The sequence below is a fragment of the Schistocerca gregaria genome, chromosome 2 (assembly GCF_023897955.1).
Source record: "Schistocerca gregaria isolate iqSchGreg1 chromosome 2, iqSchGreg1.2, whole genome shotgun sequence".
NCBI classification, from domain to species: domain Eukaryota; kingdom Metazoa; phylum Arthropoda; class Insecta; order Orthoptera; family Acrididae; genus Schistocerca; species Schistocerca gregaria.
Window position 1 is genome coordinate 699,561,145 of NC_064921.1, and position 21,805 is coordinate 699,582,949.

At 39.8% G+C, this 21,805-nt stretch overlaps 1 protein-coding gene across 1 annotated transcript in view; it reads right to left on the bottom strand.

Moving 5' to 3' along the window:
- The window catches only part of LOC126334788 (DNA polymerase nu-like), a 451,725-nt gene that overhangs the window by 375,874 nt on the left and 54,046 nt on the right, over positions 1-21,805 (bottom strand). Inside the window, exon 2 of the mRNA XM_049997409.1 lies at positions 1,188-2,572. Within this exon, the coding sequence (XP_049853366.1) occupies positions 1,188-2,572 (1,385 nt within the window). The remainder of the gene's footprint in view (positions 1-1,187; positions 2,573-21,805) is intronic.

Consider the following 21,805-nt stretch of genomic DNA (forward strand, 5'->3'; position numbering starts at 1 on the left):
AAAAACGTATCTACGCGAACCTTTTACACTACTGAAAAAGGGCATCCAAGCTGAAAAATCACCACAATATAACACAATGAAGCCTGGAAAAAGACCTGAAAATTAAATGCTACTGTAGTGTTGAAAGAACCAACAACATATGTATTATAACCACAGATTATTTTTAATGCTAACCATGTAAAATAGTAATTGTCATATAAAAGTAACACCGTATGTATTATAACCTCAGATTAATGTTATTATTCTGTATATAATGTTATAATTGACAAGTCACCTATTCCACAATCTTTTGATTGCATGAGGCATGTTATGTGATGATAAATATTTGATTTGATTAGCTGAACTATCCTAACAATGGACAGATAGTGTATGATGATATACTGCCAATTAACTTTTGTATGCTGTTTACCTCAAACAAAACAAAACTTTTATCACATCTGAACTTTTCTTCAAACCAACAGTAAAAATCTTTAAAGAGTCACACAGTGTATTTGTAAATAAGCAACAGAATATTTACAGGTTGCAGTTTTCCTTCTTTCCTTCTTGGGGCCTTTGTCCTGCCCCACATGGGGTCAGCCATGTTACTATTGATTTGGCAGTGTTAGTTGCAGAGGGTGGCCTGATGCCCTTCCTGCTACCACCCTGAACTCCCTGGGATGGAATTAATGTACCCCAGCTGTCTACATCTAGTGTAAGCCATGGAATAGTGTGAACATTTTCAAATGTCTGTGAGTTGTGTAACTGAGACGGAACGTGGGGATCAGCCTGGTATTCATCTAGTGGGATGCAGAAAACAGCCTAAAAACCACATCCAGGCTGGCCGGCATACCGGCCCTCATCATTAATCCACCAGACGGATTCAATCCGGGGCCAACACGCCTACCCGAGTCCAGGAAGCAGCGCATTAGTGCTCTCAGCTACCCAGGCGGGTACAGGTTGCAGTAATACATATTAATAGTTCAACACACTTAGTATAAAATGCTTTGTTGCTCGTATTGATAATAAGGTGAAATAACAATACCAATAACTTAAACAAAATAATTTCAATGCTACACTTTGAATTTACAAGTATCTCTCATTCAGTTAACCTGTATTTACTGCCACGTCACAATGTAATTTCTTTTTCATTGCATGCACTACATATGCAGAGTCAGAAATGTAGGTAAATACGACAAATTAATCATTACCTCTGGAAATGGGAACGATTTTAGTCCTTGACAGACCTTAAAGGAATTCTTCTTATGTTTCTTCACATGTACTATAGTATCCAAAGTATCCTGTTTATAAGACATGCAACTGGTTTTAGCAATACTACACTTTAATTTAGCATCAGATGCAGTGGAGTTTCTTTTGTGTAAAACAGCTTTTTGATTGGTTTCTGACACACAAGTCTTTACCTTTTTGCATGAGTTTATTATACTCTGAGGAGTTCCAAAACTGTTATGTTCTTTGGCTCTCTTCGTGAACATATCCTTAATATTTAACTGTTTCATAACTACTTTACATTTCTTTGTTTTTATTTCACTATTTTCACTTTGATGTAACTCATGATATGCAGTGTCATTGTGCAAGAAATGTTTCCCAGATCTGTGTTGATTTCTCACAACAACGGGTTCTTCAAATACAGAAGGGCATCCTCGAAAGACTTCATTGAGACTATTCACTTGCTTCTTTTTTTCATTCACACTTACTCCTTCACTATCATTGCACAAACCATGATGTGGAGTATATGACAGTTTAATTCGATTCTCAGACAGTAGAATATCTTGTGTCATTCCTTCATCATCATTGCCTTCAAATGCAATTTCTTTCTCAGCGCTGTCTCCTAATCGTTCTGTAATTGAACTAAATGATGAACCTAGGGAAGGATCTGAAATACTTTTTTCTTCTGCAAAATTAACATCTCCTGCTTCTGAAGGCAAATCTTTCACATAGTTTCTTGTCTCATTCAGACTGGAAGTATATGTCATAATTCTATCATTTGAGAAAAAATCACACACAGAGGATACTGAGCCATCATTTAATCTGTGAATGGTATTGGTTAAAGGCTTGTTAGTGATCAAATGCAATGACAAACAATTTGTTGCCTTTTGTCCTAACACTTCAGTGACATTCTGATCCTGTTTTTGTTTGATACTTCCTGCATCTAGGTCTAATAATTTTGTGAACTCCTCCATGTCACAAAAAAAATTTTCGGGTTCTGCAATGATTTTGTTAACATCTTGTAGCTCTTCTGGACTAACAATACCAGAGAGTACTAATTTCTCTGCACTGCATTCAAAGGCTCTATCTGCATAATCACCCACAGCAGATGGTTGTGTCAATAATTTACCACTTCTATTCAGAATTTCATTACTTCCTACTGCACTCTGAATTCTATTATAATCATGTATCTCATTATTTAGTTGTAATAGATCATTCACTTCTGAAGGCTCATCTTCTTCTGAACTTCCATCTGCTGGTGACATCCCCACTGTTTCATTTTGTTTCCTTGGTGATTCTCTCATAGTGAGGTCACATCTTTCACATATTTCTTTACTGGTCCCAGTGTTCAGTAGCTGGTTACTGAAGCCTGCAGGAAAAAAGAATAATAAGCTTAATGACTGAATTAAATATTAGCCTCTGTCACAAATCACATTTGAAATTAAATGCAATACGGAACAATAACAACACTGTAAGCTAGACATGATCTACACAAATGCAGAATTAGAAGTGTCAATACAGAGTCATACAAACTCATGATAAAAAAAAGTTCACAGCATTAATGTCAAGAAGAAAAATCATGGAAACTCCTTCCTACATTTTTGCCTTAAGGACACAGCTGCATCAGGCTACGTAAAATGAAGCACTGAGGAATTCTGAAGGAGGGAAATTGTATGTGTTACACAGAAACTGCTGCACTCCTACACAGAAATGAAGAAATGTTGATATATTTATGAGAAGGTAAATCTTTCACATTAAATATCAGCACTACGTTACATACAGGCTGTTTTTCGTTCCATCAGCCCATAAAGGGGAGATCCTAAATGGTGTAGAACCTGTCGCAAAACACAAATAAGTTAAATATATGTTCCTTTCACAGATCATAAGTGATTTGATGTGTGGAATAAGTCAAACTTGCCATGAAATACACTCTTGAGGTGCTATTATAGTCACAAATCATCACAAAGAAAGCTATTGTCGATATTTCCTTTTTTGGAGACAATAGTCATCATAAAGTTTTTAAATGACACCATTGCCACTGTTTGAATGTACATTTTTTTAAATTATTTCCATTATTGTGATTTCAGTTTTTGAGCCATTATGAAGTGCAACTGGGAAACTAAAGAATTATAAAATTTATAAATTATATAACGTATGAAATAGCATGATCACACAAGGAAAAAACTACTTGGAGCATTGGTTACTATATTAGAACACGTCAGACACATTTGCCAATTAGGTCATCATCCAAATGTTACAATTAATTTCTTTATATAAAAACCAGATGTCCCATAGTAAAATATGAGAATGATACAAGGTGTACAACTTTTCTTCCACCGTTTTTTCCGCAACATTTGAGGCTATAATGAAATAAATCCATTACACATGTATCAATCAAAGTATTTTCCATCGCTGGCCACTACTTTCTCCCATTTTTCGGGCAGTGTACGATTCCTGCGTCAAAAAAATTGTTCATCTTTTGAAGCAATCCATGAATTGATCCAATCTGTGACTCCTTCATGAGATCGGAAGTGTTCGTCAGCCAGGCCATGCACCATTGATCTTAACAGGTGATAATCAGAGGGAACAATGTCTAGAGAATACGGCAGGTGGGGTAGGACTTCCCATTTCAACGTTTTGACCTCTTTTGAAATGTGAGGTCGAGCATTGTCATGCTACAAAATCACTTTTTCATGCCTCTCACTGTATTGTGGCCGTTTGTCTTTCAATGCTCTGCTCAAACACATTAATTGTGTTCGATAAAGAGCACCTGTGATTGTTTCACTTGGTGTTAACACCTCATAGTACACGACGCCGAGCTGATCCCACTAAATGCACAGCATGATCTTGGAGCCGTGAATGTTCAGTTTGGCCATCAACGTGGAAGCATGGCTAGGATATCGCCATGATATTTGCATTTAAGGTTATCGTAATGAACCCAGTTTTCGACCTCGGTCACAATGTGATTCAGAAATCCCTTCCATTTCTGCCTCTGCAGAAACTGTTCACAAACACCGTTCAACATTTCTTGGTTTCAGCTCATACAGGACCCAAGTTCCTTCTTTCTGAATCATGCCCATAGCCTTGAGACAATTTTGAAATGGCTTGCTGTGTCACTCCCACTAATTGTGTCAATTCTTCTTGAGTTTGACGTGAGTCTTCACTCAGCAACATCTCCAATTCTGCATATTCGAAAACATTCACTCTTCCACCCACTATGCCCCTCTACGATGTTAAAATTACCGTTCTTGAAGCGTTGAAACCACTCGCGACACGTTTTTTCACGGCTTTTGACACAGTACCACACAAGCAGCTCGTAGTTAAATTGCCTGCTTATGGAATATTGTCTCAGTTATGTGACTGGATTTGTGATTTCCTGTCAGAGGGGTCACAGTTCGTAGTGATTGATGGAAAGTCATCGAGTAAAACAGAAGTGAAGGTAGTGTAATAGGCCCTTTGTTGCTCCTTATCTATATAAACAATTTGGGGGGTCAATCTGAGCAGCCGTCTTCGGTTGTCTGCAGATGACACTGTCGTTTATCAACTAACAAAGTTATCAGAAAATCAAAACAAACTGCAAAACAATTTAGAACAGATATCTCAATGGTGCGAAAAGTAGCAGTTGACTAAATAACAAGAAGTGTGAGGTCATCCACAAGAGTGCTACAAGGAACTTGTTAAAAACGTTCAGTTACACGATAAACCAGTCAAATCTAAAAGCCATAAATTCAACTAAATACCTAGGTATTACAATTACGAACAACTTAAATTGGAAGGAACACATAGAAAATGTTGTGGGGAAGGCTAACCAAGGACTGTGTTTTATTGGCAGGACACTTAGAAAATGTAACAGACCTACTAAGGAGACTGCCTACACTATGCTTGTCCATCCTCTTTCAGAATCTGGGATCCTTACCAGATAGGATGACGGAGTACACTGAAAAAGTTCAAAGCCAAGCAGTATGTTTTGTATTGTCGCAAAATATGGCAGAGAGAGTCACAGAAACGATACAGTATTTGGGGTGTACATCATTATAAGAAAGGCGTTTTTCTCTGCGACAGAATCTTTTCACAAAACACTGATCACCAACTTTCTCCTCCGAATGCGAAAATATTTGGTTGACACCGAACTATATAGAGACGAACGATCACCACGATAAAGTAAGGGAAATCAGAGCTCAGACGGAAAGGTGTAGGTTTTCATTCTTTCTGCGTGCTATATGAGATTGGAATAACAGAGATTTGTGAAGGTGGTTCGATGAACCCTCTGCCAAGCACTTAAATGTGATTTGCAGAGTATCCATGTAGATGTAGATGTACCATACATACTTGAAAGCATTCAATGAGACTCAGCTGCCGTTTTCTTCATACTGAAACAAAACAGTAGCACCTCCCACAAATTATGAGAATTAGGCTCGTAAACTGACATTTTCAATCAAGAACAACTTTATGATGCAGACACACATTGACTAATGTTTGAATGAGGTTATGTTGACTGAGGTCCAAGCTAACTGCCTGATGTCTGTGATCTGTTTCTTTTGATCGCTGCTTACTGTTGTCGCCACCTATCTGCAAATGGCAGAGGCAAAGTTGTACACCTTGTAATTAAGGGTTATATTTAACAATAAACATGGTAGATACACTTTTATGTCCTGTGCTGTGTTAATGTGACCAAACACAGTGCTTTGGTCTATTCAAACCATGTCTGAACAAGAACTGACAATGAGATTCACTTTTGACAGCTCAGAGATTGTTATTTAATCTGAGTAACATAAACCAATGTATGTTTCAGTTACATAGGTAATCTTTGGCATGCTAGAACCATAATAAGGATGAGAAACAGGTAGTCTATTGGGTTGGGTACTTAATATATATTTATAAAAATTGGCAATTTTATTAGAATTTCACAAAACCGATGTACATAGGTGTCCCTACTTGCAGTCCTGAAATTCCATGCATATGTGTTGTGACATTAAATCCTGAGCTACTCCACTAAATAGCCATGCTGACGCAGTGATGTGCCCTTGGCAGAACTACAAAAGCTGCACCCACTCCCCCTTCCCCAGAAAAAACTAACTTTCCACAATTTTTACTGCACAGATTTAGGAAATTGATGGTAGTTGATAATTTGTAACTGGCAAAACATATACTATCAAAGGGAGAGCCACCTGCAAAACGACACGTCATGTACCAGCTACAATGTAAATACTGTTCAGCATTCTACATCAGCTGATGAATTAGCATAGGCATAGGGTACACACTGGCAACTCGCAATATCCTGCTGCAGAGCATGCTCTACAACATGACATTAGTGTCCTCGGCATCTGTTTCACCACACATTCCATCTGGATTCTTCCCTCAGACAGCAGTTTCTCAGAACTACGCCGGTGGGAACTAATACTAAAACATGTCCTTACTTCTCACAACCTACCTGGCCTTAACTTACGTTAATTTCTTCCTTCTCAGTTTTTCTTCACTGTAACTACTCTTTGCTTCACTCTGTTTTATTTCTCTACATCTTTCACTGTCTTTTCCGTCTATTTTTCACCACCCCATCCCACCTCCGTTACATACAATGCACTTAGCTTCTCACCCTCATTAACTCAAGCATAATGTTCTAGTAGTAATCTCTGTCTTGCATATTACCCTGTCTTTCACCTTTAAGCTCTCTTCAAATCTCATCTGATGCAGTCTGCAACAATCAGACTTTCCTTCTTGTCCCATACGGTAATTCTGCCCTGACCTGCAATTCTGGGTGACTTTCCCGAAATCCTAGACCTCTCCAGTCCTTTTGCTTCACCCTTCTTCTTTCCCCTTCAACCCTTCTGCCTGAAGAAGGAGCCACTGACTTCAAAAGCTTGTCAATCACATCAGTATTTTATGTGTGTGTTCTGCCGCCACTTGGTGAGTAGATTTTTTTATCTACTCAATTAAACAACTTTATCATTGTTATTTGCATACTACAATTTTTGGTTCATTACACTACTTGGCCTTCTCCCGATCGTCTCACTAATTTATTCTGCAGCTGTAATTGTTGTGTGCGGATGTGAGCCTATTTAGTGACACTTCACTCTTAGGCTCAGGTGTGATGGCTCGGTTACACAACTTGAGGCTGCAGTGGATGGGAAAACTGTTGTAGGCTGGCCGTGGTGATCCAACGGACATCCAGCATGTCCTAGTCCTCCAGTCAGTACCTGTAGTCGAGTCGGAAATCATCCCGGGGCATAGCAGGCAGCAAAAAACTTCCCATGCGGCCCCACGTAAAGCCTCCCTGGTCTGTCTGACAAACAGGTTCCAGGTGTCATCTGTGGCTGACACTGGCGCTGAGCCAGATGCTGTCGCCTGTCCTGTTTCCGAGGAAATCTCTCAGCCTGCAAGATCCGGACAATCACAGAGGGTGGGATTATTGATAGTTGGGAGCTCCAGCGTTAAGTACGTTTTGGGGCCCCTTCGGGACATGGCTGCCAAGAAGAGAAAGAAAACTAATGTGCACTCCATTTGCATACCAGTTGGAGTCATTCCAAATGTGGAATGGGTCCTCCCGGATGCCATGAAGAGCACAGGGTGCAGCCAACTGCAAGTGGTTGCTCACGTCAGTACCAATGAGGAGTGTCACTTTGGATCATAAGAGATTCTCTCTGGTTTTGAGTGCCTAACAGAAGTGGTAAAGGCTGCCAATCTTGCTTGCAAGATGGAAGCAGGGAGGACCATTTTTAGCGCAGTCGGCAGATTCCTCAACTTGCACCAAAGGGTGGTTGGGTTTCAGGCTCTGCTGAATGGGTCAGGTTTCCACTATATGCAGGAGGTGGCTACATGGGTAGCAGGGCCTGTGTGGCGTGAACTGGGAGGTTTTTTAGGTTAGAGGGTCTCAGGAAAACACAAGAAGGGCTTCAGTCACAAAGGATGCAGGCCGAACACAGCAAGCATGTATATACACGAACCATCAGTATAACAGTTATAAATTGCCATAGCTATGTTAGGAAAGTAGCAGAGCTCCAAGCGTTAATCTAAAGTACTGATGCTCAAATCATTATAGGCACTGAAAGCTGGCTAATGCCATATATAAGCTCAGCCGAAATATTTTCAAAGAACCTAATGGTGTTTCGAAAGGATAGCCTAAACATGGTTGGCGGTGGCGTGTTTTTTGTTGTTAGAAGTAGTTTATCTTATCACGAAATTGAAATAGATAGTTCCTATGAGTTAGTATGGGCAGTGGTCATTGCTGGCAACCGGAATAATGCAATAACTGGATCCTTTCACCGACCTCCCAATTCAGATAAATACAGTTGCTGAAAGGATCGAAGAAAACTTCAGTTTGATTTCAAACAAATATCTACTCATAAAATTATAGTTGGTAGTGACTTTAATTTACCCTCGATATGTTGGCGAAAAGACATGATTAATTCCAGAGGTACATATAAAACATCATCCGAAATAGTGCCAAGTAAATTCTCTGAAAATTATTTCGAGTAGTTAATTCATGAGCTCAAACAAATAGTAAATGGTTGTGAAAACACAACTGATCTCTTAGCAACAAATAATCCTGAGTTAATAATGAGCATCAAAACGAAAACAGGTATTAGTGAATACAGGGTTGCCGCAGCAAAACTGAATACTGTAACCCCCAAATCCTTTACAAATAAACGAATAATATACCTATTCAACAAAGCAGATAAAAATTCACTTGGCGCCTTAATGAGAGACAATCTCCACTCCTTCCAAATTAATGATATAAGTGTAGACCAGATGTGGCTTGAATTCAAAGAAACAGTATCGCCAGCAATTGAGTGATTTATACCAAATAAATTAACAAATGCTGGAGCTGATCCTCCTTGGTACACAAAATGGGTCAGAACACTGTTCCAGAAACAACAAAACAAACATGCCAAATTTAAAGATGCAAAATCCCCAAGATTGGCAATATTTCACAGAAGCTCGAAATTTAGCGTGGACTTCAATGCGAAATGCTTATAATAGTTTCCACAATGAAACATTGTCTTGAAAACTTGGCAGAAAATCCACAGAGATTCTGGTTGTATGTGAAGTATGTTAGCAGCAAGAAACAATCAATGTCTTGTCTGCACGATAGCAGCGCAGATAATATTGAAGACAGTGCTGCCAAAGCAGAGTTACTAAACATAGTCTTCCGAAATGCCTTCACAAAAGAAGATGAAGTAAATATTCCAGAATTTGAATTGAGAACAGCTGCCAACATGAGTAACATAGAACTAAATATCCTCGGAGTAGTGAAGCAACTTAAATCACTTAATAAAAGCAAGTCTTCTGGTCAAGACTGTATACCAATTAGATACCTTTCAGAGTATGCTGATGCATTAGCTCCATACTTAACATCACATACAACCGTTCCCTCAACGAAAGTTCCATACCCAAAGACTGGAAAGCTGCATAGGTCACACCAATATTTAAGAAAGGTAGTAGGAGTAAACCATTACATTTCAGATCCATATCATTAACGTCAATATGCAGCAGGATTATGGAACATATATTGTGTTCGAACATTATGAATTACCTCTAAGGAAACGGTCTGTTGACACTTAGTCAACATGGGTTTAGAAAACATTGTTATTGTGAAACACAACTAGCTCTTTATTCGCATGAAGTGTTGAGTGCTACTGACAAGAGATTTCAGACTGATTCTGTATTTCTGGAAGACTTTGGACACTGTACCACATAAGCAGCCTGTAGTGAAATTGTGTGCTTATGGAATATCGTCTCAGTTATGTGATTGGATTTGTGATTTCCTGTCAGAGAGGTCACAGTTCGCAGTAACTGATGGAAAGTCATCGAGTAAAACAGAAGTGATTTCTGGCTTTCCCAAAGGTAGTGTTGTAGGCCCTTTCCTGTTCCTTATCTATATAAATGATTTGGGAGAAATCTCAGTAGCCATCTTAGGTTGTTTGCAGATGACTCTGTTGTTTATCGACTAATAAAGTCATCAGAAGACCAAAACAAATTGCAAAACAATTTAGAAAAGATACCTCAATAGCGCGAAAATGACAATTGACCCTAAATAACGAAAAGTGCCAAAAGGAGTTCATTAAACTTTGGTAGCACAATAAATCAGTCAAACCTAAAGGCCATAAATTGAACTAAATACCTAGGAATTACAATTAAGAACAACTTAAATTGGAAGGGACGCACAGAAAATGTTGTGGGGAAGGCTAACCAAAGACTACATTTTATTGGCAGGACACTTACAAAATGTAACAGATCTACTAAGGAGACTGCCTCCACTACACTTGTCCATCCTCTTTTAGAATACTGCTGCGCAGTGTGGGATCCTTACCAGATAGGATTGACGGGAGTACACCAAAAAAGTTCAAAGAAGGGCAGCACGTTTTGCATTATTGCAAAATATGGGAGAGAGAGTCAGTGAAATGATACGGTATTTGGGTTGGACATCATTAAAAGTAAGGCGTTTTTCGTTGCACACAACCTTCTCACGAAATTCCAATCGCCAACTTTCTCCTCCAAATGTGAAAATATTTTGTTGACACCAACCTACAACCACCACGATACAATAAGGGAAATCAGAACTTGTACGGAAAGATATAGGTGTTCATTCATTCCGTGCGCTAGCAGTATACAAGATTGGAATAATAGAGAATTGTGAAGGTGGTTCGATGAACTCACTGCCAGGCACTTAAATGTGATTTGCAGTGTATCCATGTAGATGTAGATAGATATTCACAAATTTGACAGCTATTTTCTTTTCCACCATCCACTTATCTTGTTTATACGTAATTCTTGTACGTTTTTGAGCGTTTGTTTAGCGACAAATCCCTCTGATCGACTTTTATTGCTGTCTCTTACATCACCTTGATTGCCAAGCTAAGTAGTTTACATTTTCTCCTATGACTTTTGCTTTCTGTTTACCCCATTTCTAAGATCTCATCTGTTTTCACATCTTTACCGATTATGTATCATTTTTCATATCAATACAGATTACCCACCCTTTACCTCTTATGAACGATTTCCATACAATTTTTTCTACTTTTTTCGTTGCTTTTCTTCTGTTTTTCTATCCTTTCCATCCCTCAGCTGATTTATTTTTTGCACTCTCACGATTTTTAACTCTCCAAACTGGTCTCTCTCGCCATGATGAATCCCATCTCATATTACATCCATTCCTTTCGAAAACATGCATTTGCACAATCAAAACTAAGGTCCCACATTCTGTTTCTTGAAACCTGCTTGTCCCTTGGAATTACTCCAAACGGGATAACACTGAAAGTCCCTGTTTCCGGATGCAATCCTACTCTTTTATAGTTTGAAACACAGCAATCTCTTCCTCTTACCCGGCTAATCTGTGACCTACATGTCTCATCAGCAAATTTCCGTTCTACCACACTTCTCTCCTTCTACAAAATCCTCCAGTTATCTACCCCTCATGTTTCCTTGAATGGTATCATCCGACAATCCAACTTCAAATTGCAACCACATGCCAGACTTCACCTTAAAAAGCTGTCCCACCTTCTCCTGAACTACCCAAACGGTGGTATTTACCTTCCTGTGCTTCTGCAGCTCCCTAAACAGCCACACCATCAACCACCACTGCTCTCCTACAAACCGAGCTTGGCCAACCTCCTTAACATTCCACAGCCTTCACCACTCCCTCCCAGACAGAGAATAATCCATAATCCCAAGAACCAATCAAAACAGTACAGTGTCCTTAAGCTCTCATCTAAAGCACTCCCCCCTCCTGAATTATCTAAGAGCTTAACTTTCAGCCATAAACCTGCATTTGATCATTCTGCTTTGGTGAAGGATCTCCTTTCCTTCACATGTAATTTCCATTGGAAATATCATTTTGCAACCCAACTCTAAAACCTTTCCAACAGCAAACATGACACTGAACCCTGCTTGGAGTAAGTCAGACCACAATCCCAACTTGACCCATCACCACAACCTCAAAATCATCCCTTACAAGCCTTACAAGAATTCCTCATATCCAGCATTGCCTCACAACCCTTCCTCAGGTCCCTACAAGATGCCTTAACCTGTCCTCTGCAGAACTCCTGGCTCTACATTCCCTAAAAGCTGATGAGTCCGCCATTATCCTCCCAGCAGACAAAGCATCTACCCCTCTAGTACTTGAGCAAAATGAATATGTTAGTGAAGGTCTATGCCAGCTGTCTGATACCTTTACATATGGCGTCTGCCATCAAGATCCGATCCCTATGATTCAAACTGACCTGCAGTACCTCCTTAAAACCTTAGGCCCCTCACAAGGCCTAACACCTCAATCCACAGAACTTCTCACCTCACCAAAACCACACACCCCCTCCTTTTACCTTCTTCCTAGAATCCACAAACCCAATCATCCTGGCCGCCCTATGGTTGCTGGCTTCAAAGCACCTTAGTTGATGAACACCTGCAACCCATAGTAAAAAAACTCATCAGGGATACCAACCATTTCCTAGATCATCTGAAATCCATGTCCGTCCCACTCCCACCACACACCTTGCTTGTTACCAACATCCCCCACGTACATGGTCTGTCTGTTGCTGAACATTTCCTCAGTCAGTGTCCACCTGATTCCAAACCTATGACATCCTTCCTACTCACCTTAATCAACTTTATACCTACCAACAACTACTTCACCTTTGATGGGCAGACATACAAAACGACCAGGGGTACGGCCATGGGAACCAGGATGGCACCTTCCTATGCCAACCCTTTCATGGGCTGCTTGGAAGGGGCTTTCCTGGAATCCATAAGTCTTCTGCCCCTTGTAAGGTTTATTTATATACATTGATAGCATCTTTACCATATGGACTTGTAGTGAGGCTGACCTGCTAAAATTCCTGGAATCTCTGAATACTTTCTCCCAATTTACATGGTCCTATTAGGAATCCCATGCCACTTTCCTTGATGTTGATCTCGTCCTCACTGAAGGCCAGCTACTCACTTCCATTCACACATTAAATGTACCAACAAACAACAGTATTTACATTTTGACAGTTGCCATCCTTTCCATGTCAACTGTTCCCTCCCACACAGACTTGGCATCCGAGGCAAAAGTATTTGTTCGAATGCAGACTCTTTACAGCAATACAGCACCATTCTTACCTCAGCCTTCACTGCACATAATTACCCCACCAGCCTAGTTCAAAAGCAGATTTCCTGGGCCATCACATCCAATCCTGGTACAGCTGATCCCTCCACAAAACAGCTTTGTATCACACCACTGGTGACTCAGTATTATCCCAGTCTGGAATGTGTCAATCAGCTACTTGAGAGGTCCATGGTTTCCTAAAATCAAGCCCTGAAATGAGATCCACTCTGTCAGAAATTTCGCCCATCGCACCTAGAATAGCTTTCTGTCGCAATCCCAACCTCTGCAATATTCTTGTCACACCCTGTGCTCCTTTTGCACCCATCTCCCTACCCTATGGCTCCTACCCCTGTGACATTTTCTGCTGCAACACTTGACCTATGCACCCTCCTACCACCACCTATAATTGCCCTCTAACTGGCAAAACATATACCATCAGAGAGAGAGCCACCTGCGAAATGACACGTCATAATATACCAGCTATTATCTAAACACTGTTCAGCCTTCCACATCGGCATGACTACCCCCAAATTATCAATTATGGTAAACTAGCAAAGGCAGAGAGAATATACTGGCAACTCACAATATCCTGTTGCAGAGCATGCTCTACATGACATTTATGACCTTGGTGCCTGTTTCACCACATGTGCCATCTGGATTCTTCTCCCAGACAGCAATTTATCAGAACTCTGCAGTTGGGAACTAGCACTTCAACATGTCCTTGGTTCTCAAGACCCACCTGGCCTTAATTTACGTTAATTTCTTCTGTCTAAGCTTTTGTTCACAGTAACTACTATTTGCTTCACTCTGTTTTAGTTTTCTACATCTTTCATTGTCTTTCCCGTCTATTTTTCACTGCCCCCTCCCACCTCCATTATGTACAATGCACTTAGCTTCTCACCCTTATCAATTTGTGCACTATGTTTTAGTAGTAATCTCTGTCTTACATATCACCCTCTCTTCCACCTTTAAGCTCTCAGGTTTTCAAATCTTGTCCAATGCAGTCTGCAACAATCAGTCTTTCCTTCTCATCCCGTACGGTAAGTCTTCCCTGACCTGCGGTTCTGGGTGACTTTCCCAAAATCTACCCCTATTTCTAGACCTCTCCGATCCTTTTCCATCATCCTCCTTCCTTCCCCTTAATACGGCATATTGAAATCCTAAATAAAATGAATCAGCTTTCAGAAAAAATGTGTTGCACTTCTTATTGAAACCCCTTGTATTTACTCTTCATACATTATTAATATTACATGAATTAGTAACTGGAAATGAAGAGAACGGACTATAATTAAGTGCTGAGAACACATATTTTCTAAGAATTGTGCTTTTACTATAATATTATGTTCCATTTCCTAGTCTGAGCAAGGCGAACTTATTGATTATGTCACTGAAGTCAAATTTAGCAGCTCTGTCGACAAGATGTCCGAATTTGACAGTCTGCTTCACCTTATGTAGTTTCTCATCATCTTTACTTTGCTGAAACTGTGTTGACAAGATGCTGCAGTCACTGGAGTTGTCATACATATGCTCAAAGCTATTTCAATACTTGGATAAGCATCTTCTAACCCACACTATAAAGAAAAAAGATCTTACAAAATATACAAATGGGAAGCTGTGTCAGTACTGTTAATCAGCTGTTTCTACTTTAATTTTTATTCTGCTATTTCATCAAATAGCTCACTGTATCCATACTTCTGCTATATTTTGCACCAAAACTGCTGCATATTTTTCAAAACAGGATACAGAGCTTTAATTTAAGGCAGTCCTGACAGAAAATTAAAGTGAGCTGGCATGGTATATTACATGTGACACCTGTTTCCCACTTCAGCTAATATTCTATTGAGTACTTTCAAGCTCTCCATTTTAAACATTTCCCACTGTAGTCCTCAATTGGGGCAAATTGCCAAAAGTTGAAAGCTTTCATCAAATAGCATATTTGCTTCAGCATCCGCTCACCAACATTTGAGATCCTACAACATTGTAGTGAAGCAACAGCAAAAACTCCATTGCTGAATGTGAACGACCAGTAGCTGAGTAGGTGGCAGCTGTATAAACCAAGTGCACTGCTGACATATAATCCATGTCACGCATATTTGGAAGAAACAACACTGTAACAACATCATGCAGTTGCAGTGTCTTTTGGTAGCAGAAGTCATTTGAACATAGTGCTGGAGAACTTGTGTACCACTCACAGTTAATTTTTAAACCGTCTTTTCTTGCTTTTTTCTTGGCACGGGGCCTTGGTATGGCCCTGATCTGCTCCAGCACAAGTGCGTAACAGAATAACACACAACATGTAGTAAAAAATAACAAAAAATTGTGGCCTCTCAGTCAAATCTTACATAGTACAAATGCAAACATGAATGATGCAATTATAGAACACAAAGTCAGTAACATGTGCCTCTGTCAAATTAACATCCTATGTAGCAATTAAAGTAAAATAAATACATAATACCTAAATATGAGTAATGTCTTAACCACTACACAGAAAGAGCAGAAGGGGGTGGTCAAAAACTGGAGGGTGGGGTGGGAGTGGATAAGGGAGAAAAGCATATTTTTGATGCAAGGTCAAACAGTGACAATATACACTGTGTCTACCTGTAACCTCGAGTAAGAATGGCAGCTATGAATATATAACAACATACATCTTACATTTCAAGTAACCACAGGAAATCAGGACACTGTACTCATGTGTTGTAATTATATACATGACAAATACAAATTGTGGTACCTCACTAGAAGTTTCACATAATCATTCAATTACAAGTAATGCCTGTGATGTTGGACGTTAAGTTGGATGGCAGTTGATGGCAGTTTGAGGTCAGGACGCTGTGGACCACCATCTCACAATGCAGGTGAATAGCGGCTTGGTGAGTAAGTGCCTGTCTGACACTCACTGGGTATTAGTAAAACAGTACTACACAACCAAACATTTATTATTCAAAAATACACAAATGATGTAATGATACTGCCTTGCCAGGAATGTGTCAACACCAGTGCAGAGCCTGCATGGATGTTGCTATGACAACAGGGACAGTACAAAGCTGCTGAGGTAGCAATAGGGCTCTGGGCATCAGCTATGCCACCAGCAGAATCTATGCATGCAGTTGTGTGGCAATATGCTGAATCATGCTGCAGCCAGCAACAGTGGAGTTTGCTCATAGGAACACGAGGTGGACAACCAAGACTGCACATACGTGGATAGACCCCCAAGACAGAATGTGGCAGCGGGGCTCCCAAGTGGTCCTTTGATTGAAGGTGCCTATGTCCTCCCTACCTGAACCAGCATGGATGGCAGCATGGCGGCAAACAGTGTCTAAGCCACCAGGGTGGGGCTTGCTGTTCTATAGAAGCATGTAGACAGCTAGAGCACATAGGTCCCTCTTTCAGGCTGGTCAGCTGCAGACTAACACATCTCTACTGAAAAATGAGAAATATTTACACAAGACTAGTTCATGCTTGTTTTGCTACCATTCTGGTTTCTTCGCTGCAACTCATAACATTGGAGAACCCAAATTACAACTGCTCCGTCTTTCTGCTGCATCTATTGTATGGCCCTTGGACTGCCCAGCTCAGCTATAGGCTGAGGTAATCAGCTTGTGGTGTACCCATAATACTGTGATATCAGTGGTCTCCTCCAGTTGAAATTCTGCTTGGCTGTTATGGCTTGACCCACTTTGCTCCACTGCTTGTGTCACCAAGTAATGTGTCTGAATTTTTAAATTTTTACTTGGCTGCAACAAATACATTATGTCATGGAATAACGTAACACTACCCTCTCCTTTTGCTCGAAGTGTCTCTAAAAAGGTCTTGACACTTATGCCCAGCTCAACAATTATATACAATTCTCTTGGTTTCTTCCTTACTTTAGTCTAGCTTGACCAACATGGTTCATCAGCTATATTCTTAATCCTAAAACTTTATTTTCTCCCATCACTCCACAGAATTTGAATTCCTACATTTCCTCTAAACCATCGTATACACACTACTACAATTCACAACTACTCTATAATTCACAATTTCCCTCAGTCCTCCTCACTTATCAGGTAATCTGTTACTTAACTAACCCTTGCATACTACTGCTTATTGAATTAACTGATATCTAATGTACTGGCAGTTCAATGGGTGTTGGGGGAGAGGGGAGAGGGGGGAGGGGTATACAGGCCATCATTTATGGTGATCCAGGTTACACAATACGCAATCAGAACTAAAACAGCACTAAACGTTGTAAGACTAACAGTCATAACACTGTGGCAGTGCTTTTTGTGATATTGCTGCACATGCTGAAACATTTGTTCCTCTGTGACCCATCCCTTTTGTAACGCTATGAATTTGTCTAATGAATGTCGGAAGTCCAGTTTCAGGGCATCAATTAAGAATGTTAGGTTTTGGGTTGGCTATATGTCTAGTGGCTTTTCCAGCCAATACAACAAAGATTGTGTCAAATTTACAGCAGTTGTTCTGATGACAGTGCCGGGAGATAGACTCTCATTTGCGCCATATGACAGATCTTACCACTGGATAGCATTCCACTATCCTGCATTTCCATCTTGTCATGCCTTCCTGCTTTACTTGCTAGTAACAATTTATTACTACTATTTCCAGAGAAAATATCAAGTAAACCCAGTGCATGCCCACTTTCTAAAAATAATGGTGACAGCACTTTCTTTTGACATTTGGCTGCCTCTGCTTACCCAAAAAAAGTTGTACTTCACATGCCTGTGCAGTAACTTGATGTGTCTTTGTGGGGCAGAACATAATAATCTCTATGTGCCACCATAGTTCATCTTTTGCTGACTGAGTAGGAATGTAGTATGAACCATTGGAAGCACGCATTCATATTCACAACATGAAACTGCACCAACACATAAGGTCTTGCTCAATTTGTGTTAATTCCCACGGGTGTTGACAGGTAATACAACAGTGACAAACTCCATTATGTTGATTCCAGTAGGTGGTGCAGCTCTGTTGGTAACTCTTGCTGTATTTTTCGTAGTCCAACTACGAAGTGTTGTGGTGGCAACTGTCCATGTACTGCTTCTTGCACTGTTACTATCACACTCACATCATTCAGCAATCTGTCAGTGAGCACACTAACATTGCTACAACCAAGGGGGTGCCAAGTTCTCTACTGGATGTAACTGCTTTCTCAACTTCTCGTATGAAAGTTGTAACCCCTGATATTTTCTTTGAGCTTCTATTAAAACTTTTTCTTCTCTACTTCCTTATGCAACTCTACAAATGTTTCTTGCTATCTTCATATCTCATTTCTCACTTCCCACAAATTGCAGGTCAACCTTAATAACCACTGATGAGTAGATTTTACAACATCTGTTTATTTTGAAAACAACACTTCTGTTCAAGGGCCAGGTTTCATAGAGTGTCCACTACTCCTTTTCTAAAGAAGTGTAAAAACATCAGAATTGACATTTATCCTGGATGCTCTCACAGATACGCCACATAGGTGAGAGGACTATGTGTCACTTTCTATCCCCCTTTCAAAAAGTATGTGTACAGGAGTCAATTATGCTCTCATATTGTTTGACATCTCATATCCTATACTTACAACCTATTCTGATACTATTGTGAAAGCCCCCAAGAAACAACACCACTTCATAATAGCAGAAAAAACATGGAATACACTCTGAATACATTAAAACAGTGGAAAATTACCTCACACATTATCCCAAAAACACTTCACAACCATGGTACATTGATATTTACTGATGCATTCTAAGCACATAAGGCACTTCGTGTACATTTCATTCTTCAACTCCTGCTTTCTTTTTCATTCTCCTGAATTAACATCAATTACTGACAATGGTACTAGTAGTACCTGCTGCAAAGCATCCACAGCCCTTTTAAATGGTCTAACATGTCCCGAATGCACATCAGAAGTTTAACTTGACAGTGATAGATGATGTCACCTCTATGAGTTGATATTATTCTTGGTAGCAGGTGAAACTTCTTTATTTCACCCTTAGGTGTGTAGGGGCTCATTAGCAAAACCCACTGTCCAACTCTACTTTGAGGTCCCTTACTGATATGCTGTTGTGTCTTTTCTGTTGCTACAATGCTTTAGTAACTGATTTTCACACATCCTGTAGTATTTTTGCAAACTTCTTCACTAAATCCCCATTTTTTATTGAGTTTAGGCTCAATTAGCTCACTAGGTGACGGCAGCCTCCTACCATAAACTACCTTGTATGGTGAGAGGCCAACACTGCTATTTACTTTAAACTTATATGTTGACAATGTATGGAAGATGTACATCCCAACTGATGAGATATCTGTTTACATAATAGCTCAATACTATGGCAGTTGTTGAATGCTCTCTTTTCTATTACATTGATGGTATAAAGGGCTAGTCCTAACCTTCTGAGTGCATAGAAAATGACAATTGTTGCATCAGCTCAGACATAAAATTAGTGCATTTATCTGCGATTACCATGTCTGGAATGCCAAACTTAGCAGCCAATTGTTTACTCTGGATTCAGCCACTGTACTCGCTTGCTGATCCAAGGTTGCCAAAACTGTCACAAAACACAAAAAATTATCTGCCATAGTGGATATGTAATGGTTACCCGCTGGTGTTTGGTTGAATGGCCCTAAAATTCACATTCCCATCTTTCAAATGGTTTGGATGCTTTCAGCAACCTCTGTAACGGCATCCGTTGGTAGCTCAGATCAGCACATTGTGTGCACAGTATACAATTCTTGATATACTGTCCAATGCACTATCTCCTTGTTTCCAAAATTACACATTTTCCTTGAAATCAACAGCAAGCATGGTCTGCATCTTGTCATTCTAAAAAACAAGCCCTTGGATGATGGAAACTGGCTGTGACATGGCAGTCAGTGTCAGCAGTCTGTGCTTCTTGCACTCAGCCATGCTCATACCCAGTGCTCACAAGACTTTCCTCCTCAAGCTTTCGCTGTTGCCCAACTTCTTGTTTGGTTTATGCACCACTACATAATGAAATTCACTTAATTTCACAGCCCATTACTACAACATACTTGAAGGATCCTTTAACCCTAACAAGCACTTCAAATTGGCACGGTCTGCCACAACTCTTAAAATTTTCTCTCATGCAGGTAACAATGGAAGTATGTAATACCACCAACAACAGTCTACATCTCTTTCTCTGTCATTGAATTATTTTGCTCCACTGCCTCGATGCATGTGCCACCAAGTGTTTCTTGTCTTACTGTTTTGACTGAGAATAAACATAATCACCAGAGCGCTTGCATCACACAGTAAAATAAACTCTTTCCCAAAATTTGGAAACATCAATACCAGTTTCGTCTTCAATGTGTGCTTTAAATTCTCAAACAAAGTCTGAAATCAACAGATCACTGAAATCCCCCCCCCCCCTTTCCTTAACAAATAGTTTAACAGCTCAGCAATTTCAACAAAATCCTTAATGAATCTAATATAATAATCACAAGAGTCCTAAATGAAACTGCTTTGTTGTCTGTAGTGGGATGAAATCATGTACTGCAAAAAGCAAGTGTGAATTGGTTTTCACACCCTTCCTACAAACAACATGGCCTCTGTTTCTGTAAGGTGGCAACATACACTCAGTGTTAGACTTCTGTACGTAGCTTCTTTGACAATTCCTTCAGTCACTGTAGATGATGTTCCATGTCTTTAGCAAAAACAATTATTATATCATTGAGATAAACCATACAAGTTCTGGTATCAGTCTTCTCAGAATTCCATCTAACAACCTATAGAAAGAAGCTAGCACATTCTTGAGACCAAATGGCAAAATGGCATCCAATGACATTGACAGCTACCCCACTTGAATAATAATAAACACGGTCTTCAGTTCGTATTCTTGAACAACTTAGGACTGGTGATATCCACTTTTTAAATCCATAATGGAAAAATATCTATACTGATCCAATTTATCCAGACTCTCCATTGTGTTCAGTATACGGTATGCACCAGTAATTGACCACTCCTCATGGACAATCAGATTATTCCACAATGCCATCACCCAACTGTTGATCAATAAAGTATTTTATTGTCAGTTGTAGGTGCTTAGGAATTCTGTACAGCTATTTATACACTGAAGCTTTACTACCAGTGGTATTCTACACTGTGTTACTGCTATTTCTGGTAATGGTTCACCAGGATTAAACAGATTCTTCTAAATGTCCCATCTTTTCACATACTGCAAATGCACTGACAGTTTGCTTATGGCAAAGGTATCCATTCAGCTGATCCAGATCATCCTCATCTAGTATATATAAGTTGGCAATCGGTAAACCCTTTGGCAGACTCATCTCATCCATGCCAGAGTTATCCACACTCACTAGAATGATGAAACCCCCCACCCATCTTTTTTATGCTTACTATACCTCTACACATAAAACAATGCAATGTATTGATCACATCATTACATTCTAACAACATTACAATACACAGTATCTCACTCGGTTGGTCAGTACCTATACGCACAACACTTTTTTTCTATATCTATCAGTGCTTTGTCATGTGAATTGAGCTTCAGTGCA